This window comes from Bombina bombina, chromosome 2, assembly GCF_027579735.1.
Source record: "Bombina bombina isolate aBomBom1 chromosome 2, aBomBom1.pri, whole genome shotgun sequence".
In the NCBI taxonomy this organism is placed as follows: Eukaryota; Metazoa; Chordata; class Amphibia; order Anura; family Bombinatoridae; genus Bombina; species Bombina bombina.
Genome location: NC_069500.1, coordinates 603,498,584 through 603,524,595, shown reverse-complemented (window position 1 = coordinate 603,524,595; position 26,012 = coordinate 603,498,584). Strand labels below are relative to the sequence as shown.

General features: G+C 38.0%; 1 protein-coding gene across 2 annotated transcripts in view; it reads left to right on the top strand.

Moving 5' to 3' along the window:
* ENTREP1 (endosomal transmembrane epsin interactor 1) overlaps positions 1–26,012 on the top strand; it is a 353,321-nt gene that overhangs the window by 44,529 nt on the left and 282,780 nt on the right. For both annotated transcript variants that reach the window (XM_053702522.1, XM_053702521.1), the window contains exon 2: positions 12,145–12,201. In XM_053702522.1, coding sequence (XP_053558497.1) covers positions 12,145–12,201 — 57 coding nt within the window. The remainder of the gene's footprint in view (positions 1–12,144; positions 12,202–26,012) is intronic.

The window sequence follows — 26,012 nt, the reverse complement described above, 5'->3', positions numbered from 1 at the left end:
AATGACTTTTGCAACTTTGAAATACTGTGATATTGCTGGCCCCTGGACAAACAGTACAAGTAAGTGGTACTTTTGTGTGTGTATATATATATATATATATATATATATATATATATATATATATATATATATATATATATATATATATATATATATATATATATGTATGTGTGTGTGTATGTATGTATGTGTGTGTGTGTATATGTATATATATATATATATATATGTATATATATATATATATATATATATATATATATATATATATATATATATATATATATATATATATATATATATATATATATATATATATGTGTATATATATATATGTATGTATGTGTGTGTGTGTGTGTATATGTATATATATATATATATATATGTGTGTGTAATCTAAAAATATACCATATTAAGAAAGGGCTTATGATAAATATACAAAAAGCCAAAGCGTGACCAAGGCTGTACAGAAAACTGTTTATTTATGTATAGAACAGTGAAAAACAGGTGCAGTGAAAATAAACCACTGGAAACCACTCACTTGGAGCACATATTAAATATGTAAAGCAGAGTAATGACAAACAGCTTAAGTCAAAATAACTAGCAACATTGTCTCAATAACATAAGGACACTTTCTCATACAATTGTGTTACATTTAAAGGAAAGGAGAAAACGCGGTCTCTTAATGAGCTGAGGGCACTCAGTGCTTTCGCACGCCCTACAAAGTTGCTTTCCAGAAAATCCACAACATAGAAAGAGTTAATGCGGCTTTATTCCGAGCACATAGTGCAACTGCACGCTCAGGTAACTTAACCAGACCTTATGTCAGAAGGCAACAGTCCTGCACTGGTAAACCCAGGGAGGATTCACTTACGGATCCAGAGCTTCCCAAACGAACGGGTCTGTCATTTCAAATCTAGATCTGTATTGCTGATTGAGCTGTCAAAACGTAGGTTTATGATCCGTTAACAATGCCGACTGCACTGCATTAAAGACTTGCTGTTTGTTCACGATACCCTCTGTGCTGTGTGTGGGTCGCTTACTTCCAAACTCACGTGTTTATCCATTCCAGGCTACCAAACACTATTCAGAGACATGGAGGGACACGGTACACAGCAAACCATCTATTGCTCACACCTGTGAGTACTCCACTGCGGGCTAATGACGTGTTTTGCCCCTCCCCTTTTGGGTTTACACCGGGCTTCGTCAGATACCGCTTGTAATGACACTCCTTCCTTAAATAGCGTGTCATCATACATTGTTGCTAAAAAAAAAATGTTGCAACTTAAATGTCTATTGCCTAAAAATTGAGCATGGCCTTCAAATTATATCTATTAATATACAAATCACTTATTTACAGAAACTGACTTTATTACATTAAATATTAACCCTTGATGGATTACTTTCAACATTCTTTACCATCATACCAGATAAAATTGCTTATTAAGAAATAGAAGACTCCTGTAATACTTTGGCAAAATGTTTAAAGAAAACTTGCATATTCAATTTTTTCATTTAAACCTCCTGGTGTTAGTTTGTGTAAAACATATATCCACTTTGCCTCCTTCTGGAGTAACACTCGGTCAATATTACCTCCTCTCCTTCTATTCTTAACATGTTCAATACCAATCATTGATACATCATCCATGCTTGATGCATGTTTCTCAAGAAAATGTCTGCCTATGGGGCTACTATCAATGTTGCCATTTTTAATATCATTCCTATGCTCCCTAATTCTCTCTTTTATTTCTCTTGTGCTTTACCCACATAGAAATGGGGGCATGAGGAAATGTTGTCATCATGGATACAACTCTTTACTTAGATGAGGCTATGAGACGGTTAAGAGATCCTCAGCAGTATATCCAGATTGAGAGGGACAAATATGAAAAATCATTCAATGAACTCTTGTTCATCCTCAATGATGCCTTAAGAGAAGGTTTGATCTCTTCCAAAGAACATCAATTTATGTATCGTAAATTCCCGATCCTCCCTACATTCTGTATACCTTAATTGCATAAAAATTTGGAAAAGCCTCCAGGGCGACCCATTATCTCTGACATAGGAGGCCCTACTGAAAATGTCAGTAAATATGTGGACTTCTTTTTAAAGCCATTTCTGACATCAATGCCATCCTATGTCAGAGATACAAGTGAGATTTTACAAAGGTTATACAGTGTGAGTGTAAGTGAGAATACTCTCTTGGTGACTTTGGACGTGGAGTCCTTATATTTGTCTATCCCCCATCAGGCTGGTCTTAAAGACTTTTTGGATACTAGAGGTGAAAGCTATGAAAAACATTCCTCATTCGTTATAAAATTACTGGAATTTGTTCTCAAGAACAATATTTCTACCTTTTATGGAAAACTTTTTGCCAGCAGAGAGGTACAGCCATGGGTGCCACATGTGCTCCAACCTATGCATGTCTGCATTTGGGCCTATGGGAACAACAAGAGGTCTTTGGTAGACTCAATGAGTGGGTGGAAGCATATGTGGCACTGCGGCTCAAATATGTGGATGATGTCTTCATATTGTGGGAAGGCAGTGTTGAAATTCTGTTGGTCTCTTGAATATGAATTCTCTCAATATATTTCTCACATATGAGGTTAACAAAGTAGAAGCTTCATTTTTAAATCTTCTAATCAAAAAACATAAAACCGGCCTAAGTACAGAAGTATATAGGAAAGCCACTGCAACAAATAACTTGTTGCATGCACAAAGTTATCACCCACAAGCGTTAAAAGATGGCATTCCCACGGGGCAGTTCTTGAGACTTAAAAGGAACTGTTCCACAGAGGCATCTTTTGAAAAACAAGCTGGAGAGATGGCGAATAGATTCAAAGAAAGGGGATATTCAAATAGGCAGATAAAGCGAGCATGGATAAGAGCTAGGAAAAGCTCTAGGCAGGATCTTCTGTTTAAAGAGAAACAAAAGATAGAAGATAGTCCAGTTAGGATTATCACTAAATTTAATTGACACTGGGGAAAGAGTAGAACTATCCTTAATAAAAACTGGCATATTCTTCAGGCAGACCGTTCCCTTGAAGGAATCATTTCAGAATATCCATTATTAACAGCAAAAAGGGCAATAAGCCTGAGAGATAGTTTAGTCCACAGTGAGTATGAGAAAGGTACCCCTGTAAAGAACTGGTTAACAGCTGCACAACCTAGAGTAGGATGCCACCCCTGTGGGAAATGTGTGTATTGCAGTAGTTTGAAAAAAACTAAGACATTTTTTACAGATGTAAATCATGTGTTAAAAATCAAACAATGGATTACCTGCAATACCACAGGGGTGATCTATCTCCTTTACTGCTCATGCCCCCGTTTCTATGTGGGTAAACCCACAAGAGAAATAAAAGAGAGAATTAGGAAGCATAGTAATGATATTAAAAATGGCAACATTGATAGCCCCATAGGCAGACATTTTCTTGAGAAACATGCATCAAGCATGGATGATGTATCAGTGATTGGTATTGAACATGTTAAGAATAGAAGGAGAGGAGGTAATATTGACCGAGTGTTACTCCAGAAGGAGGCAAAGTGGATACATGTTTTACACACACTAACACCTGGAGGTTTAAATGAAAAAATTGAATATGCAAGTTTTCTTTAAACATTTTGCCAAAGTATTACAGGAGTCTTCTATTTCTTAATAAGCAATTTTATCTGGTATGATGGTAAAGAATGTTGAAAGTAATCCATTAAGGGTTAATGTTTAATGTAATAAAGTCAGTTTCTGTAAATAAGTGATTTGTATATTAATAGATATAATTGAGTCTAATTTAAAGGCCATGCTCAATTTTTAGGCAATAGATATGTTTAAGTTGCAACATTATGTTTTTGTAGCAACAATGTATGTTTGCCTTTAAGAAAAAGGATGACACGCTATTTAAGGAAGGAGTGTCATTACATGTGGTATCTGACGAAGCCCCGTGTAAACACAAAAGGGGAGGGGCGAAACGCGTCATCAGACCGCAGTGGAGTACTCACAGGTGTGAGCAATAGATGCTTTGCTGTGTACCGTGTCCCTCCATGTCTCTGGATAGTGTTTGGTAGCCTGGAATGGTTAAACACATGAGTTTGGAAGTAAGCGACCCACACACAGCACAGAAGTTATCGTGAACAAACAGCAAGTCTTTAATGCAGTGCAGTCGGCATTGTTAACGGGTCATAAACCTATGTTTGACAGCGCAATCAACAATACAGGTCTAGATTTGAAATGACAGACCCGTTCGTTTGGGAAGCTCTGGATGCGTAAGTGAATCCTCCCTGGGTTTACCAGTGCAGGACTGTTGCCTTCTGACATAAGGTCTGGTTAAGTTATCTGAGCGTGCAGTTGCACTATGTGCTCAGAATAAAGCCGCATGAACTCTTTCTATGTTGTGGATTTTCTGGAAAGCAACTTTGTAGGGTGTGCGAAAGCACTGAGTACCCTCAGCTCATTAAGAGACTGTGTGTTCTCCTTTCCTTTGAATGTAACACAATTGTATAAGAAAGGGCCCTTATGCTATGGAGACAATGTTGTTAGTTATTTTGACTTAAAGTGAAGGTCAATTTTTAATAAACCTATTAAAAACAAGGGCACTTTAATTCATCAAAATTGACATTTCACTCCTTTTCTTCAAAAACCTACATTTTAACTCTGTCAGCCGCTGCAGCGCTTCCTCTGCCCATCGCAAGTCCCCTTTGCGGGTCCAAAATGACAAATCCGGCTTCCTCCAATCACGGCGTTGCATCAGGCCATGATCCCCCTGGGGGGAAAGCCGGGACTGGAGGAATCCGGATTAGTCATTTCTGACGTAAGAAGAGGCTTCTGACGGCCGGGGGAATAGTTGGAGCGGCATTCAGGATTAAAGGTAAGTTTTTGAAGAAAAGGAGTGAAATGTCAATTTTAATGAAATAAAGTGCCCTTGGTTTTAATAGGTTTATTAAAAACCGGGCACTAATTCATCCAATTAGACCTTCACTTTAAGCTGTTTGTCATTACTCTGCTTTACATATTTAATATGTGCTCCCAGTGAGTGGTTTCCAGTGGTTTATTTTCACTGCCCCTGTTTTACACTGTTCTATACATAAATGAACAGTTTTCTGTGCAGCCTTGGTCACGCTTTGGCTTATTGTATATTTATCATAAGCCCTTTCTTAATATGGTATATTTTTTACATTATGATTGTCACTGCTAGCACTTAATTTGTGTTTTTCATTAATATAGTCCCATTGAGAGTGCTGCTTCAGAAATATTAATTATATATATATATATATATATATATATATATATATATATATATATATATATATATATGTACGGAAACAGCACACAACATCAATTACATCCACCTGGTGCTCTGCTGAAATCTAAGAACATGCCATCCAAGTAATGCCAGGCATAAGCGATGAAGGAATACCCAAAAAGAAGCAGACAACACAGGAGTATAATCCAAAGACTTTTATGGACAGACGCAAAGAAACAAGGGCCTTAACCCATAACGTTTCGGCTCTCGCAGGAGCCTTTTTCAAACGGAGGCCTCCATGTCTATACGGCCTCCATTTAAAAAAAGGCTCCTGCAAGAGCCGAAATATGCAAAGTAACATTTTTAGATTTCCCCTTTAAAGGCTATACTTTATGCACTGTGGAATTTGTTGACATTGTACAAATATATATACTAATAAAACTAAGATGCTTATTTTGTTTTCCTTAGACTAAAAATATAGGATTATAATTTGTTTCTCCATTCAGACTTTTCCTGCTAATTTTTCAGAGCTACAAACTCTGCTGCAAGAGTTTGAATTTACAGAATTAATGTTCCTCATCACTCAGCAGGAAAGGATTATTACTCTGCTAGCTGTACCTTACTCTTGATGAAGCATAGATTGCTGTAAAAACAGGTTACTTGGAGAAAAGTGTGAGTTCATTTTAATTTAACTCATTATATGGTGAAAAGGACAACATTAGACAAAAATCCACCATATTTTGTCAGATATTTTTTTTTAGAATTAAGATTATAATGACTATCATTTGTATAAAACAGAATGTATTTGTGATAATAGACATAAACATTTTTCCTTACATAAATCTAATGTTAAATTAATAAAATCTCTGATATTCCCGTAAAGGTAGGGTGACCATATTGCCGCTTTAAAAAGGGACACATATGACAAATACATATGCCAGGGTTCTTATAATGGAACATTATTCAAAACATGTCTTTAAACAGCCCTGATATATGTATTTCTCATATGTTCCTTTTTTAAAGCGGCAATATGGTCACCCTACGTAAAGGGCTAGATTACAAATGGAGCGCTATCTCTAGAGCTAGGAATGTTATTGAGATCGCTGTGTTCTTTACCCTCAAATCTATATTACAAGTGGCACGCTGTTTAAATTACTGCTGATTCGTTTGTGCGAACTTGCGGTAATTAATGCTCCACATATTTTCTATGGGTAGTATAGAGCGATAATATGCGCTCGTATTACAAGTTGAAAGTAAATGCAATCCTGCAAATGCAATAACATTTACTACTCAAACTCAAATTTTTACGCGTCCTGAAAGGTCGCATAAAGAGTTTGTCAGGATAAAACTGTTGGACTTAACAACACTACAAACCCCTAAACCGCCACCACCCCACATAGCAATCTACATCTTTACACTATTAACCCCTAAACCGCCAGCCCCCCAACACAAGATAACCCACTAACCTAACACCCCCTAAGTTAACCCCCCAAAAAATATGAAGAAAGACAATATGCAGTACAAGAGGCATTACAATCTTATCATACAGAAGACTTGAATGGCTCAAATATAAGCTTCTAAAGGCAAAACAAAGCAGGAGCCTAAGAACAGCATAGAGCAATGTTTGACAAACAGTCCACAAAAAGTGTCACTATTGATCACCTTGGTTTTACTAAGATTTTCCTTTTATGTTAAGTGTGAAAGATATATCCCCCGCCCAGATGGAAGCCACTTTTGGACTTCAGAACACATTACATCGACTCAGTAGGAGGGATATTATTCAGACTGCTCAGGCCTCTTTTGGGCCTCTAGAAATATTTGAAAATCATTATATATAGCATTATAGTGAATACCACACTCTAAGGTAACACTATATAATTTAAACAGGCCACTCCAGAACCCCTAGGAGTTTTAGAAAGAGCACTTATAGAAATGTAACTATAGCTTTAGCAAATAGAACACATGAGGTTTTAAATAACCTTTTCCAAGGGCTTTTAGAAATCTATTGATGCATATAGTATTGGCCTATAACTAACTCTGAATATACAAATTTGTGATAGTATATTATCCAGTGGAGTGGTAGCACTTAACTATTGGTATATGTAAGCATGCAGAAACTAATTAATCTTGCGTTAACCTTTATGAAGAGGTGAGGTTAGCGATAAGTGTAGAGCAGATTAGTAGGGAGAGGCAAAAATAATTGCAAAAATAGAATAGTTATTATAGGCTGTACTCATTAGGGCAGAATTATCTGAGTAGACTACGTCTAGGGGGTAAAGATGGGAATATTATATAGGTATGGTTAATTCCAGAGGCGATATGATTGTCTGTTTTTGCGCTCAGTGATGATCCTGGTGTATTTATTGTAGTATAAGATGTTGGAACCATACTGCTCTGGTTAGAGCGATGATAGAGGTTTATACAGCTCACAAAGAATTGCAGATTTGCAGAATGTTGAAAGCTATGGGTTCTAATTTTGATATAACCTGTCTATCCAAAATCTATTTGGAATATGATACCTTAATAGAGGCATCTTTTTTTCGTCTCAAGGGTGGAAAGTGTATGGGTGGTAGATTTTGTACGCTATAATGAAGCCTTTACATCGAGTAGTTCAAGCCTGTCGTAACCCTATGTCTCGGATGCAGACAACGGGGCCCCCAAGCATAGGCAATTAAATTAGGCTATATCAGTATAGGTCTAGCAAACCTATTTGGGTGCAACTAGGAGAGAGCTATATCCAAATGTGTAGGAGCTTCAATCAATGAGCGGTGCAAAAATATTATATATGACCTAGCTCTAGCGTTGCAGGCAGCAGTAATAGTAAAAAATTGCATCTCAGGGTTAACTACAGCAATTAATATATTAATATAACAACCTAATAAGTAAGCATTGCATTAACTTTATATATTCCCAATGTGAACTAGTAAAGGTTAGGAGGTTAGAGTAGTGTATATTTTCTGAAAACAGCATAACTGACAGTAGCTGAATAAACTATAGCATAACGTATATTAAAACATTCAAGATAAACATGACCGTCGTCAGGGCATAAGAGATATAACAGATCTTATTAAGAGTCTCTGCTATTGTCCGCAAATCAGACCCTAAGGTCATCATCTGAAGGGCAGAGGTTGAACATCAGGCAGCTAGTAATAGAGGACGTTAAGTGGGAATAAAACTTTACCAATAACCGTTCTGTCTGAAAATGTTGACCTAGGTAGGCACTCTCTTATCCTCTATTGTATTGTTGGTTTAAATTAATCGTATTCTGGATTTCCAGTGCGTCAAGCTTTCACTGGGTAGGTTGAAGAAAAACGCTGGAGATGTATGGATGTGGAGACAGAGGCTTCCCCTGCTACCTCCAGTCTCCCCAGTTGTAAGTTGTGGAAAGTCTGGATCAAAATCTAGCATGGCCTGTATCCTCCTTGTGTGTGCTTCATGGCCCAGTTTCGCAACTACTGGCGTCAGTGACAGCTCTGCAGGCTCAGTAGGCCTAACATCTTGCTCATTCTCCGATCCAACTGCTTGGGTCACAACATCCTTTCTGTCGGGGTGAGCCTGCCTCCCGTCCTTTATGTTAGAGGTTATAGGGAAGGGCTCGTTCTTCGTCCCTGGATCTCCTGTCTGCACCGGAACGATATCAGACCTTACCTTCTCACCCCTTTCATCTCTTGTCAAGGGCAGCTCTCCCGGAATAATTTGAGAGGCAATCTGCCAGGGAACTGGTGATCTAGTATTCTCCTGTCTGGGTAGGTTTGAGATTCTGTCAAAACACCCGTTGATTAGCAGGTGAAGGTTCCGAAAGTGTTCTCCCACCATATGTAGCATTGTTTCTTCTAATTTCTGCTTCTCCATTTGCAGTGAGAAGTATTGCAGCTCTTAGTGGCTGTTTTACCTGGATTGACGGGGGGGGGGGGGGGGGGGTGTTAGGCAAGGCCTCAGGTACAGGTGCATGGCCGCTGTAGATCTCGCTGTTCTGGTACCCTGAGTGGGAAAGATAGGCACCAATATAGTTCAAAGTGAGCATCAAAGGTAGCTTAATCACTAGCAATATAAACTAAGGTTGGATGGTGTCTCTATCCATTGATATGCAGTGGATTAACCAACTTGTCTTCCCAGCTACAAAGTAAGTCAGCCATTTTGGCAGCCGCTCGGAAGCGTCCCCAAGTTTTTTTATATTGTATGTTCTATCTGAATCAAGTCTCTCCCTTCGCTTGCTGCTGAGTGTGTAACGCTGCTACACCTAGGTGCCCTCTTATGGCCAAATTCACTAACCAACCATTAACAAAAAACCCTAACTATCTTTAAAAAAACATACCTGTGAAATTAAAATAATAAAACCTAACATTAGTATTAAAACACAAATACCTTACATTACTATTAAAATAAAAATCCTAACATGACCAAAAAATAACATTACTTTAAAAATAAAAGCCCTACCATTACTAAAAAAAAAAAAAAAAAACTACTATTACAAAAAATAACAAAGAAATTACCACAGAAAAATATTTATGCCTTTTCCAATACCCCAAAATTAAAAAAAAAACTCTATTGTAAAACTAATCTACAAATAGCCCTTCTTTTGTAGAACATGGCCCTAAAGTGATCTCGCTCTTTTTCTGGGAAAAAAAACCCTCTAACAATAGCCCCACACAAAAAAATCAAATTTAAAAAGTGCCCTGAAAAGGGCATTTAGCTGGGCATTTCCCTTAAAAGGGCATTTCACTCTTGCTGCCCATAATGAAAATAAAAACCCTAATCTAAAAAATAAAAAAAAATATAACCCGCCCCCAAAAAAAACTACTTCTAAACCCCACGATGGTAGTGGTGGCGCTCCATCTTGATCCCTGCAGTGGTCCTTCATTCATCTTCTTATCTTCATCCCGGCGGTGTCCATGGAGGTGGCGGTGTTGGTCTTCATCTTCTGAGCTTAAACACAGAGGTCCTCTTCAAGCAGTCCCCAGCCGCAAGCTGAATTTGGAATGCAAGGTACTCCTTTTATATAGGGGTACCCTTGCATTCCTATTGGTTGATTTGAATGTTCAAATTCAAATCAGCCAATAAAATGAAATTAAAGCTTTGACTTCTATGGGGCAGTAGGTTATCGCGCTAGCAATATTGTAATTTAGGCTTTTTGCGCCAGACTAGTTAGCACTGGTGCAATCAGTTATTACTTTCCACTCTTAAAGGGACACTAAACACTTTGAGATGGTAATATAAAATTATAAATTGTATATAATAAAACAACTCTGCAATATACTTTCATTATTTATTTTCTCCTCTTTGCCTGTAATTCCATTCTGAAATTGTGAGCTTTTCAGTTCCTGTTAGAAATGGAAGTGCAGAACACTGTTAAATCCAGCACAACCATTGGCTGCACACTCTAATGACCTATGTATAAATGTCCCTAATTGGCCACAGCAGAGAAGGTAACACAAGTTACAACATGGCAGCTCCCAGTGTTTTATAGACACTAAAACTTTACACTTATTTTGTCACTTTTTAAACAACTTATGAAACTTTAAAAAATACATCTACATGTTATTCATGGACTAATCTTTTCTTTGAATGCATCATTCTATCTAGCATGTATGTAGTGTTTAATGTCCCTTTAATACCAGCACAACCTGAATTGCGCAAAAGGTTTACCACTAGCGCAGTTAGCGCTCTAGAGAAAGTGCTAAGTAAAAGGTGGTTGTAAAAAAACAACTGAATGTCCATTATTTGAAACTGTGATATTAATTTGGTAGCTTTTAAATTCTTTAATTATCTAGCATCATAATTACAGAAAACTGTCCTATAACCATAACAGCTTAAAGGGACATTAAAGTTCAAATTCAATTTAAATGAATTGATAGAGCTTGACATTTAAAACGGCTTTCTTATTTACTTCTTTTATTAATTTCGCATATTTCTCATGGTATCCTTAGTTAAAGTGTAATACTAAGTGAGCTTAGGAGTGTGCACGTCTCTTTCACCAACTGGCAGCAGTCTATAGCAATGTTAAACATTGTTGAAAACACTACTGCTATGAAATGCTAAATGCATATGCATGCTCCTAAGCTCTTATCAGCCTACCTTGGTTTACATTTCAACAAAAGATACCAAGCAAACAAAGCACATTTTTGATAAAAGCAGTTGTCTTAAACATGATCATTTAATTTTGACGTTAGTGTCTTTTTATGGTGTAAATTGGAATATAGTTTAATAGATTCATTGTTTCTTAGCAGCACATCGGAAGCCAGTCTTGAGACCTTATCCACTAAACCCCAAAATGGATAATAATGAGCAGTGATGGGGTGCAAAAATGTGGAAGAAAAATGAATCAAAGGTTTGGGACAACCAGCTATTTGAAAGGAAAATGGATGAAAATGAGGGTGCAGAAGAGTCATTAGAACAGGATTACATGTGATATTCACTTCATGCATGTATCTCAAGGGAAAAGAAAAAAGCACAGCACACTTTTCATGTGTTTTTACTTTATTTAGTGAGGTTTAAAGGGACATGAAACCCACATTTTTTCTTTCACAATCTAATTTATTTTGTTCTCTTGGTATCCTTTGCAGAAAAGGATACCTAGGTAGGCTCAGGCGCTGCTTATTGGTTGCTGCAGATATATGCCTCATGTAATTGAGTCACACAATACTCCCAGTAATGCATTTCTGCTTCTTCAACAAAGCGTACCAAGAGAAGGAAGACAATTAGATAAAAGAAGTAAATTGGAAAGTTGTTTAAAATTGTATGTCCTATCTGAAGCACGAAGAATGTTTTTTTGGGTTTAATGTCCCTTTAACATTACAACTGCTGAGAGACACTGTGGGAAATACTTATTGTTCTGTGATCAATATGACTGTACCTTATGGACATGAAATCTACATACTAAGCTAATGCCCTTTTACATTTTTTCTTTTTTTTTTAGGTTATTCTGTCAGGTTTAATAGGGCTAACAACATGGAAGAAGCCAATGATCCTTCTAGTAAGTAACAATTAATAATTATTCATTATTTCAGAATTATATAGAGTCTGTAGATGTGTTCTAGATCTGTTCATTTCCCGTTACTAGATAAGGAAGAACACTACAGTGCAAAGTAGAAGTGAGTTTCTTATGTATATACCTGATAAACCACCACCAGTCCAAATTAGAGTTTATATAGTGCATCTTGCGATCTATATTACACATAAAAGATATTTTTATAAATTGTCATTCTTCCACACCCCTGTGTAGATCAGACATAAGATACATTTACATTTCCAGTCTTTTGTCCTGATTCAGAACAGCTCACTGTGTCTTAAAGCCGTGTTCCATGTACAAAAATGTGAGATGCTGATTTACAGAGAGCCCAATTACCTTCTAGGTGAATCGGCTTTGAATTTGACAGGACCTTGTGGTTCAGCATTTTCTTAGTGAATATTTCTTTACATGATCATTTGTTGGCATTTTTGTGGGCCAGATCTGGCACATCCATTTAATTTGTGGACTGGGAAAGTATTGTTCCAGGTGATTTAATTCCAATTACCAGGAACAAATATACACATAGTTTTTGGAGCCTGCAAGAATATGTAGCAGCCAGCTATACAGGGAGTGCAGAATTATTAGGCAAGTCGTATTTTTGAGGATTAATTTTATTATTGAACAACAATCATGTTCTCAATGAACCCAAAAAACCCATTAATATCAAAGCTGAATATTTTTGGAAGTAGTTTTTAGTTTGTTTTTAGTTTTAGCTATTTTAGGGGGATATCTGTGTGTGCAGGTGACTATTACTGTGCATAATTATTAGGCAACTTAACAAAAAACAAATATATACTTATTTCAATTATTTATTTTTACCAGTGAAACCAATATAACATCTCAACATTCACAAATATACATTTCTGACATTCAAAAACAAAACAAAAACAAATCAGTGACCAATATAGCCACCTTTCTTTGCAAGGACACTCAAAAGCCTGCCATCCATGGATTCTGTTAGTGTTTTGATCTGTTCACCATCAACATTGCGTGCAGCAGCAACCACAGCCTCCCAGACACTGTTCAGAGAGGTGTACTGTTTTCCCTCCTTGTAAATCTCACATTTGATGATGGACCACAGGTTCTCAATGGGGTTCAGATCAGGTGAACAAGGAGGCCATGTCATTAGATTTTCTTCTTTTATACCCTTTCTTGCCAGCCACGCTGTGGGGTACTTGGACGCGTGTGATGGAGCATTGTCCTGCATGAAAATCATGTTTTTCTTGAAGGATGCAGACTTCTTCCTGTACCACTGCTTGAAGAAGGTGTCTTCCAGAAACTGGCAGTAGGACTGGGAGTTGAGCTTGACTCCATCCTCAACCCGAAAAGGCCCCACAAGCTCATCTTTGATGATACCAGCCCAAACCAGTACTCCACCTCCACCTTGCTGGCGTCTGAGTCGGACTGGAGCTCTCTGCCCTTTACCAATCCAGCCACGGGCCCATCCATCTGGCCCATCAAGACTCACTCTTATTTCATCAGTCCATAAAACCTTAGAAAAATCAGTCTTGAGATATTTCTTGGCCCAGTCTTGACGTTTCAGCTTGTGTGTCTTGTTCAGTGGTGGTCGTCTTTCAGCCTTTCTTACCTTGGCCATGTCTCTGAGTATTGCACACCTTGTGCTTTTGGGCACTCCAGTGATGTTGCAGCTCTGAAATATGGCCAAACTGGTGGCAAGTGGCATCTTGGCAGCTGCACGCTTGACTTTTCTCAGTTCATGGGCAGTTATTTTGCGCCTTGGTTTTTCCACACGCTTCTTGCGACCCTGTTGACTATTTTGAATGAAACGCTTGATTGTTCGATGATCACGCTTCAGAAGCTTTGCAATTTTAAGAGTGCTGCATCCCTCTGCAAGATATCTCACTATTTTTGACTTTTCTGAGCCTGTCAAGTCCTTCTTTTGACCCATTTTGCCAAAGGAAAGGAAGTTGCCTAATAATTATGCACACCTGATATAGGGTGTTGATGTAATTAGACCACACCCCTTCTCATTACAGAGATGCACATCACCTAAAATGCTTAATTGGTAGTAGGCTTTTCGAGCCTATACAGCTTTTAGTAAGACAACATGCATAAAGAGGATGATGTGGTCAAAATACTCATTTGCCTAATAATTCTGCACTCCCTGTACATTTTATTTATTAATTGATGTATTGAGTGTTTTAATTAAATCCCCTTGTTTTTAGACAAATATCATATATCTATAAATCTTGCCACCATTCATTCATTGCAAGTTATAATAACAGGGATTAGGATATATATATCTATATATATATATATATATATATATATATATACTGTGTGTGTATATATATATATATATATATATATATATATATTTATATAGTATATACTGTATATACCGTAGGTGTGTGTGTATACGAGATAGGTATGTATTACCGTCAAAATCCCCCAACTTCTATATTTGACATGTTAATTTTTATTAGTGTTTGACATCACTGTATGGTTAGGATTTTGTTTCCTAACACAATTTTGTAACTTGGCTCCTACCATTTCCCTTGGTTGAAGCTTTTAAAAATGTTTTGTTTGAGAGATTGTAATTTTTTATTTGAATTGTGTAAATGTTTTTTTGTATAGATTTTCCTCTCAATGTCAGTACTGCACCTATAAACATTATTAAGATTAAGAGCTATACAATGTACATTTGGATGACCCAGATTAGTACAGCAGTGCAGATGCACCAGATAAAGATTTAGATTACTAAACCATCAGATAATAAACTCAGATAATCATATCTAGATAAGCGTATTTCTTTAGGCATTTTAAAGGTTTGTAGATGTGATAATAATATATGTATAATAATAGAAATAAACACATAATTTGTGATATAATGTGTTTTTATACTCTGTTACTGACCTTTTTCTCAGAGGGCAGTCTATTTAAAAAACTACAAACCCCAAAGCTAAAATTACACACAAAAAAACCCCAAAAACTATCCAAAATAAAACATTTAAACCTAAACTAATACCCCTATAAAAAATCCCCACAAAAAATAAAACCCACAAAAAACCCTAATCTAAACCATAATCTAAAAAAAAAGCCTAAAACTAAGCCCCAAATAGGTACTCACCATTCCTGAAGTCCGGCAGAAAAAGTCTTCTTTCAGGCGGCTCCATCATCTTCTATCTTCACCTGGAACGAAGGTGGAGTGGAGGTGCAGAGCTGTCTTCCCTGATGCATGGATCCTCGACGGTGGTGTTCCGTCGTACACTGAAGATTGAATGCAAGGTACCGCATTCAATATGAAGTACCTTGCATTCCTATTGGCTGAAATTTTGAAATGAGCCAATAGGATTAGAGCTACTGAAATCCTATTGGCTGTTCAAATTAGCCAATATGATTTCAGTAGCTCTCATCCTATTGGCTAATTTCAAAATTTCAGCCAATAGGAAAGCAAGGTACCCCAATAAATCTTGCATTTAATCTTCAGTGTGCGGCGGATGATCGCATGAAGAGGAGCTCAACGCCGCTTTGGACTGCCGATGAGAACCGCCGCTAAGGACCGCCATAGAGGATCTGGACATCGGGAAAGCCAGCTTCACACCTCCGCTCCGCACCACCTTCGCTCCGGATGAAGATAGAAGGTGATGGAGCCACCTGGAAGAAGACCTTCTCCGCCGGACTTCAGGAACGGTGAGTACCTATGTGGGGGTTAGATTTAGGATTTTTTTATTTTTAAGATTGAATTGAAGAGCTGAATGCCCTTTTAAGAGCAGTAAAAGAGCTGGATACCCCTTTAAGGGCAATGCCCATACAAATGCCGCTTTAGGGGCAATGGGTAGTTTATTTTTTTTATTTTAGGAGGGTTTGGTGGGTGGGGGGTTTTACTGTTAGGGGGGACTTTAGTATTTTTTTAAACATAAAAGAGCTGTTTAACTTAGGGCAATGCCCTACACAAGGACCTTTTAATGGCTATTGGTAGTTTAGATTAGGGGGTGTTTTTATTTTGATTTTATTTTCATAGGGATTAGGATTATTTATTTATTTTATTTTTGATCATTTTGTTTATTTTTTTCTGTAATGTTAGACTTTTTAATTTTTGTAATGTTAGATTCATTTTTTGTAAATTTAATGATAGGATTTTTTATTTTAATTGTAATTTAGTAGTAATTGGGGTTAATTTAGGGAGTGTAAGGTTAAGGGGCTTAGTAATTAAATAAGTTATTTGCATTATGGGGGGTTGGCGGTTTAGGAATTAATAGGTTAATTAGGTTTATTGCGATGTGATGTGGAGGATTGGCGGTTTAGGGGTTAATTGGGTTTATTACGATGTGGGGGTTTGTCGGTTTAGGGATTAATAGTATAATTAGTTGGCGTTGTAGAGTTCTGACACTAGAAGTTGCTAGTCAATAAACTATTTCCTGAGTAAATATGTAAAGCAAATGGAATCTGTATTACAACTGGTCACTGATAGACTCGTATAAACAACACGTAACTTGAACATATTTTAAAACTAAGTAGAATATGGATCATATCAAAGCATTGACATAATGACCTAGCTGCCTATGGAGCTAACAGGGTTTTGGCCAATATGAGTGAAACCTCCGTTTTTATATTTTTCTTTACTGAAATGAGCCTCCTAGAATAATAATGGGCCACCCTTAAACCCGTGTAGCCGTATAGAGCTAAGGAGGTGGGCTAGTGAAATATATAGCCTTTCCTGGGCTTGATAGGGTACACTACAAACTAGTTAGGAGATAAATTCCTCATAAAACTATACGATGTTGGTCTGAGAGAATGACAGTAAACAAGTGTACCATATAAATAACCAGCCGCCATAGGGCCTATGATCTAGGAAAGGATTCTATGAGGCCCCAGTCGGGCCAGTTTACAGTTGTATAAATTTGGAAACAAGTATATTAAAAGCAAAAACGTAGTTGATCGGTGAGGTGTGGGACACATATGGGGGAGGGAAAAAAGGGGGGGCACAGAGAAGAGGCGAGCCCCCCCTCTTTACTCCCGGGGAAGAGCAAGAAGCATACCTGCCTCATTATAGGGCGAGCATCTCAGAGTCGTCTACCTTCTCCCAAGGCTCCCATACCAGGGCATATAAGTCTGTTTGTCGTTTTCCATGGACTTAAAGTAAGAAATTAAGTGTATCAAGGCCTGCCATTGTGGGGCATTGTTTTTTTTTCGAATTTCTTGCGATTAGGAGCGTTGCAGCCATCAGAATCGTGATCAATAGGATGTGTGTGGGAGGGAAGGGAGGCGTTGAAGATTCAAGTAGAGAAGTGCAACCTCGTGGGGAAGGTCCCCCACCAATCTCAAAGTGAGACAAAGAGCACTCAGTTTTGTCCAAAACTGTTTGATGACTGGGCAGGCCCACCAAATGTGGAGTGGGTCACCTGTCTGCGAGCACCCCCTCCAGCACAGGGGGGAAGAGCCAGGGAACATCCTATGTAACATAAGAGAGACATAGGCCTCTATTTATCAAGCCGTCAACCACAAATACGCTGGAATTCCGCAGCGTATTTGTGGCGAGCCTGATTCGCCTTAGTTATCAAACCCTACAGACCGGCAAAAGTAGAATTTAGTGATGTAACATACGATCCGCCGGACTCAGCCCGACATAGATTGATGCTTACGTCACTCCAGATGTTCCGAACGCAAGTTTGGCACAATCTGACTACTTTTGCTAGTTCTCAAATAACTAGCAGGTACGCTCGGCACTTTTCCGGCCCAGCGTACCTGGTTTTCACTCCACCACCCTGGAGGCGGCAGATGCCATAGGAATCAATGGGAGTCGGAAAGCAGCGAGAGCTTATGTTTGCTGCTGCCCGATATCCCATTGATTCCTATGGGAATGTCTACACCTAACACCCTAACATGCACCCCAAGTCTAAACACCCCTAATCTGCCCCCCCTACACCGCTGCCACCTACTTTATACTTATTAACCCTTATAACGCTGCTCCCGGAGCCCACCGCCACCTACATTATATTTATTAACCTCTAATCTGCCCCCCCTACACCGCCGCCACATACATTATATTTATTAACCCCTAATCTGCCCCCCTACACTGCCGCCGCATACATTATATTTATTAACCCCTAATCTGCCCCCCCTACACCACCGCTACTATATTAAATGTATTAACCCCTAAACCTAAGTCTAACCCTAGCTCTAACACCCCCTAACTTTAAATATAATTTAAATAAATCAAATTATTCCTATTTAAAACTAAATACTTACCTATAAAATAAACCCTAAGATAGCTACAATATAACTAATAGTTACCTTGTAGCTATTTTAGGATTTATTTTTATTTTACAGGCAACTTTGTATTTATTTTAACTAGGTAGAATAGTTATTAAATAGTCATTAACTATTTAATAACTACCTAGTTAAAATAAATACAAATATACCTGTAAAATAAAACCTAACCTAAGTTACAATTACACCTAACACTAAACTATAATTAAATTAATTCCCTAAATTAACTACAATTATTTACAATTAAATAAAATTATCTAAAGTACAAAAAAAACACTAAATTACAGAAAATAATAAAATAATTACAAGATTTTTAAACTAATTACACCTAATCTAATCCCCCTAACAAAATAAAAAAGCCCCCCAAAATAAAAAAAGCCCTACCCTATACTAAATTACAAATAGCCCTTAAAAGGGCTTTTTGCGGGGCATTGCCCCAAAGTAATCAGCTCTTTTACCTGAAAAAAAAGTACAATACCCCCCCAACAAACCCACCACCCACACGCCCAACCCTACTCTAAAACTCACCCAATCCCCCCATAAAAAAACCTAACACTAACCCCTTGAAGATCAACCTACCTTGAGACGTCTTCACCCAACCGGGCTGAAGTCCTCAACGAAGCCGGGCAGAAGTGGTTCTCCAGACGGGCAGAAGTCTTCATCCAAGCCGGGCAGAAGAGGTCCTCCAGACGGGCAGAAGTCTTCATCCAGGCGGCATCTTCTATCTTCATCCATCCGGCGCGGAGCGGCTCCATCTTCCAGACATCCGACTCGGAGCACCTTCTTCCATCGACGTCCAACTGAAGAATGAAGGTTCCTTTAAATTACGTAATCCAAGATGGCGTCCCTTCAATTCCGATTGGCTGATAGAATTCTATCAGCCAATCGGAATTAAGGTAGGAAAAATCCTATTGGTTGATGCAATCAGCCAATAGGATTAAAGTTCAATCCTATTGGCTGATCTAATCAGCCAATAGGATTGAGCTTGCATTCTATTGGCTGATTGGATCAGCCAATAGGATTGAACTTCAATCCTATTGGCTGATTGCATTAACCAATAGGATTTTTCCTACCTTAATTCTGATTGGCTGATAGAATTCTATCAGCCAATCGGAATTGAAGGGACGCCATCTTGGATGATGTCATTTAAAGGAACCTTCATTCTTCAGTTGGACGTCGATGGAAGAGGATGCTCCGCGTCGGATGTCTTGAAGATGGAGCCGCTCCGCGCCGGATGGATGAAGATAGAAGATGCCGCCTGGATGAAGACTTCTGCCCGTCTGGAGGACCTCTTCTGCCCGGCTTGGATGAAGACTTCTGCCCGTCTGGAGGACCACTTCTGCTCGGCTTCATGAGGACTTCGGCCCGGTTGGGTGAAGACGTCTCAAGGTAGGGTGATCTTCAAGGGGTTAGTGTTAGGTTTTTTTTAAGGGGGAAATGGGTGGGTTTTAGAGTAGGGTTGGGTGTGTGGGTGGTGGGTATTAATGTTGGGGGGGTATTGTACTTTTTTTTCAGGTAAAAGAGCTGATTACTTTGGGGCAATGCCCCGCAAAAAGCCCTTTTAAGGGCTATTTGTAATTTAGTGTAGGGTAGGGCTTTTTTTATTTTGGGGGGCTTTTTTATTTTGTTAGGGGGATTAGATTAGGTGTAATTAGTTTGAAAATATTGTAATTTGTTTATTATTTTCTGTAATTTAGTGTTTGTTTGTTTTTGTACTTTAGATAATTTTAGTTAATTGTAGTTAATGTAGGTAATTAATTTAATTATAGTGTAGTGTTAGGTGTAATTGTAACTTAGGTTAGGTTTTATTTTACATGTATATTTGTCTTTATTTTAACTAGGTAGTTATTAAATAGTTAATAACTATTGTACCTAGTTAAAATAAATACTAAGTTGCCTGCAAAATAAAAATAAATCCTAAGATAGCTACAATGTAACTATTAGTTATATTGTAGCTATCTTAGGGTTTATTTTATAGGTAAGTATTTAGTTTTAAATAGGAATAATTTATTTCGATTTATTTAAATTATATTTAAGTTAGGGGGTGTTAGGGTTAGACTTAGGTTTAGGGGTTAATACATTTAATATAGTGGCGGCGGTGTAGGGGGGGCAGATTAGGGGTTAATAAATATAATGTAGGTGGCAGTGGGCTCTGGGAGCGGCAGTTTAGGGGTTAAACACTTTATTTAGTTGCGGCGGGGTCCGGGAGCGGCAGGATAGGGGTTAATAACTTTATGTAGGTGGCGGCGGTATAGGGGGCGGAAGATTAGGGGTTAATATGTATAATGTAGGTGGCGGTGGGCTCCGGGAGCGGCGGTTTAGGGGTTAATAACTTTATTTAGGTGCAGCGGGGTCTGGGAGTGGCGGTTTAGGGGTTAAAACATTTACTAGAGTTGTGGCGGGGTTTAGGGGGTAAACAGTATAGTATAGTGTGGGTGTTTAGTGACAGGGTACCAAGAAAGCTGTCAAAAAGCCGAAGAGCAGCGAGATCGATGACTGTTAGTTAACAACAGTCCGCTGCTCATCGCACCATACTTGGTGCGCGGCGTTTTGACAGCTTTTTTGATAACTTTAGAGAGCGTATTCAGGTCCGCGGCAGCGATGTTAGGCGATCTTAGGCGAGCGTATTGGTGCCGTCGAATGCAGGTAAGTTGATGGCTTGATAAATAGAGGCCATAGTGTCATCTGGTAAGGAGCTTATAGTAAAGCTCAAATATAGTTGTATATGGAAAAACAGATAAAGAGTGTGGGAGGCGCCAACCAGCAGTCTGCTTGATTACAATAAATCAATACATAAGTACACAACTAAGAAATAAGTAGACAACTAAAAAATAAAGCTACTTTGTTATGACTTCTGAAAAAACGTTCACACTATTCCTGTTTATTTAGCAATATATTTATTATACACTCTAAAGTATACAGTAACAGTATCAATCAAAATGTAATAATATTGTTGATAGACACCGGTGTCACTATAAAATAATAAAAACTTACTCTAAGATATACCTAGTATATTTAAAATTCTTAGTAGTCAATAGACGTAATTACCACTCACATTCATTCCAATCTCATTTATTCTGCAGAGTTTCTCTTGCATATATAGCGTTAGTTAAACAGTTTTAAATTTAATGTGGTTTCTAACGCTTTCTATAAGTAATAATTGTCTGTTTCAAAATTATATCCACTACATTGTCACAACAGTGATACTTCACCCGATAGACACAAATTGGGTTACATTAAGTGATAGCTTTCCACCAATTATTACACAGTTATTCCTGTTCACATATATGTGTAATGTCTGTGGTTTTTAAGGGTACCTTAGCCTCTGTGCTTACATCAAGGGTGTCCTCCGTTTTTTTTCTTGCGCCGTTTGTCGGGGTTCACGTAGACTGAAGCGGACAGCTGACTCCAACCAGGGATTTCCTTACCCTCCAATCAGCTCCTTAGTTGTCAGATTATAGTACGCGCACTTGTTTGAAATTGAAATTGCTCCAAGCTTCGTTCACTCCTATCGCTCCACCCGTACACTGTTATTATGTACTTTAGCAGTCTCTCAAATTCTGTTGTTGCGCTTATAGGAGTGTTAATGCTGATATTTTTCAGATATTTTCAAAAAAGAGCTTAGATTCTTTCCGCTGATTTCTGCAGTTTGAAGACAGGATATCAACACTTTTCGGCTCCCACAGAGCCTTTGTGGGAGACGACACGCGTTGATATCCTGTCTTCAAACAGCAGAAACCAGCGGAAAGAATCTAAGCTCTTTTTAATTAGACAATCCTCTAATTTGTCAAATATAGTTGTGCAATGTATGGAGAATTTGGTGTGAAGGATTACAGTTGCACAGTCTTTTTCCAAGAAAACCGTCCACCAATTTTGTCCCCAATGGGTCATATGCCTGGTCTTGATCAATGATATTGCGTTAAGAAGAAATTGGTAATGGTGTGATAAAGGGGACATTTGGTGTGAGTCAGTCGTCAGATGGGACTCCCAAGGGGTTAAAGGTCGGAGGGGGCCATTGAGGAATCCCCAGGATTTTATTATGGATCTGAGTCTCATAAAGTTAAACTGAAACTTAATCGGAATAGCTAAGGCAACTGCCAGAGACCCCTGTGTAAGGGCATCTGGCTCAGCGACAAAGCCGGTTAGTTTGAGATTAGAAAGCGCATGTCTCACCGTCTGGTTAGAAAACAGTAACCCAAAAAGGAGCCCTCTGATGGAATGGCATGGTGAGGGGTGTGGGGATATTAGAGGGTGGTGGTGGATATGGAGCCAGATGTCTCTGCAGTGAGATACTATTCTATTGTGTATGGGGGTGTCAGAAGCGCAATGAGGGGAAATCCAGAGGAGGTCTGTCAGGGTCATATAAGCTGGCAAGGACGCTTGCTCTAATTCAAACCATCGAGGGGTAGCACCAGAAGGGATTCATTCTGAGATGTGGAAGATTAGGGCGGCTTCATAATAGAGCCTAACATTCAGGAGACCCAAACCTCCAGAAAGCACAGGACGCTGCAGAAGAGAGGCAGCTATTCGGGAATCGGGACGCTTCCCGTTCCAGATATATCTGTCTATTACTGCTTGGAATGTATTTAATAAAGAGAGTGGAACCTTAATGGGGAGACAACTAAACAGGTAAGCCAATTTTGGTCACTGCATCATTTTAATGGCCGCAATTCTACCATACCACGAAATCTCATCATATCTCCTAGAATTTGTCATGTTGGAGACTTGAAATTAAAGCGTTGAAATTTTTAAGGAGAATAATGTCTGTGTTATGGGAACACTCACAGGTACCTCAGCCCAGAAGTGGACCATTGAAATTTATAGTTTTTTTTTTTTATAAAAGCTAAAGAGGAGTCTGCCAAATTCAGAGGGAAGGCTTCTGTCTTACCTAGGTTTAACTTAGGAAATATTCACAAACCTGAGAAAAAGGTCAAACAGGACAGGAAGGGATGTCTCTGGATCACTAATAAACAGGGTAAGATCATCCACATAGAGGGCTAACTTTTGAAAAATAGTTTTTTTTATCCCTTAAACACACAACCTCAATCAGATTTTAATGTAGACTTCTAGGTACAGCTCTTTTAATAGGCCATTCAAGGAGCTCCTTTTTAATCCATTCCATGTTTGTTTGAGCTTTATGCTTCAGATCATTATTACATTAAAAGCAAAAATTATTCTTTTTCTTGCAGGAGGCATTAAAGGGACACTGAACCCAAATTTTTTCTTTCGTGATTCAGATAGAGCATGCGATTTTAAGCAACTTTCTAAGTTACTCCTATTATCAATTTTTCTTCGTTCTTTTGCTTTCTTTATTTAAAAAATAAGGCACCTAAGCTATTTTTTGGTTTAGAACCATGGAAACACTTGTTTATTGGTGGGTGAATTTATCCACCAATCAGCAAGAACAACGTAGGTTGTTAACCAAAAATGGGCCGGCATCTAAGCTTACATTCTTGCATTTAAAATAAAAATACCATGAGAATGAAGAACATTTGATAATAGGAGTAAATTAGAAAGTTTCTTAAAATTGCATGCTCTATCTGAATCACAAAAGAAAAAATTTGGGTTCAGTGTCCCTTTAAACATGTTGACTTTTGGAGCTTTTCATTTTCTTTTTATGCTTACAAGGGCCCTTGTCCTCCCTGAAGAGAAACATACTCATTGTATGTTGCTGCCATCTCATTTTTGACAATAACCTTTGTTTGAATTCCAGAAAACATATCCTATGGAATTACATTTTTTTTATCTCGGTCTCATCAAATAAGTTATAATATATTTCCTAGATAATTTGGGCAGACTGAATATGTAATTTTTTGGGGCTTTGATTTTTTGTTTGTTTTGTTTTTGTTAAGAAACAGCCTCTGTCTTGCTACCATACAACACAGCTCAGACTTGTGGAGATAAAACAAAATGGTTATAATATTCATGGAGTGTACAGTTAAGACTGTAAATTAAACCTTTAAAGGGACAGTTTACTCAAAAATGTTCCCGTTTAATTTGTTCCCAATGATCCACTTCACCTGCTGGAGTGTATTAAATTGTTTACAAGTATTTCCATTACCCTTATATTGGCATTTGAAATAGTTTATTTAGCCTGTGGTATTCCCACCCATCCTGAAAGTTTTTGGCCTCGAGGCCATGCTGTGTAAACACAGCCAGGAGAAGAAATTTCACTCCCAGTGGGTTATAGAAGAGCTAAGGTAATAACATTTTAATTTTCCATTGTTCTCTCCAAGTATTGGTGATTGGTTTATGGACAGATATAAGATAAAGAAACATGTATATGTACACAATGTGATAAAGTAATGAGATCTGATTATACCTACAAACTCAGCCCATTTTATTAGGTTGTGGCTTCAAAACACAAAACCAGCTAATTCATATACACAAATAAACCTTAAAAAAAATCAAATCTCATACATGTTCTACTCTGCAGCTGGTTAAAAAAAGTAATTGGAAACAAATTAAGGGAAAAACTATTTTATAGTATACTGTCCCTTTAAGGTTTGAATTGACTTCTTGCTCTTGGTAACCTATTTGAAGAAATTAACCCATGCTCGGTTATTTAGTTTTTGGTATATTGTAATCTTTGCAGTTTTATGGTATTGTCATATATAGTTTGTCAGGTGAAGCAAATTACTTGTGTACAAAATTTGGAATGTATACAAACTGGAACAAATTTACATAATACATTTTAAATTTGGGTACACTGCTGCAACCAAGTTATCGGCAGATTTTTATTTTAAATTATTTTTTCAAAGAAATCATCCACTTGGCTTTTAGTTAAAGGGACATAAAACCCACATTTCTTCTATAAGTTACGACGAGTCCACGGATTCATCCTTTACTTGTTGGATATAATCCTCCTTCTAACAGGAAGTGGCAAAGAGCACCACAGCAGAGCTGTCTATATAGCTCCTCCCCTGACTCCACCCCCCAGTCATTCTCTTTGCCTACTCTAAGTAATAGGAAGGGTAAAGTGAAAGAGGTGATAAAATGTTAGTTTTTATTTTCTTCAAGCAAGACTTTTTTATTTTAAATGGTACCGGTGAGTACTATTTCTTCCCAGGCAGCAGATGGATGAAGACTTCTGCCTGGAGACTGATGATCTTAGCAGTTGTTACTAAGATCCAGAGTAGTTCCCACAGAATGGCTGAGGAGACCTTAAGAAACTTCAGTGTGAGGAACGTTTTTCATGCTACAAGCATTGAGGTATGTTCAGTCATTTTTTTCTGGAGAGACTTTGTTATTTCAGAATTGGCTGACAGTATCCCCATGAGGGAAAGGGTAAGCAGTAATCCTAATGCATAGAGAGGGGTATTACTGGACCTGTATATTGGGCTATAAAAAATGGTTGACACTGATGATATGATGTTTGTGGGCAAACGTTTCTATGTTGGGAGTTAAAGATAACGTTTTTTGTGCAAACGTTTTTACTTTATTTTAAGAATGGAGGGTAGACATGGCTTCACTAGATGGGTATATGAACCCACATGGCTAGGTTTTAGTCCGCTATGGTGCGGTAATTGTAGGCTGTGAGA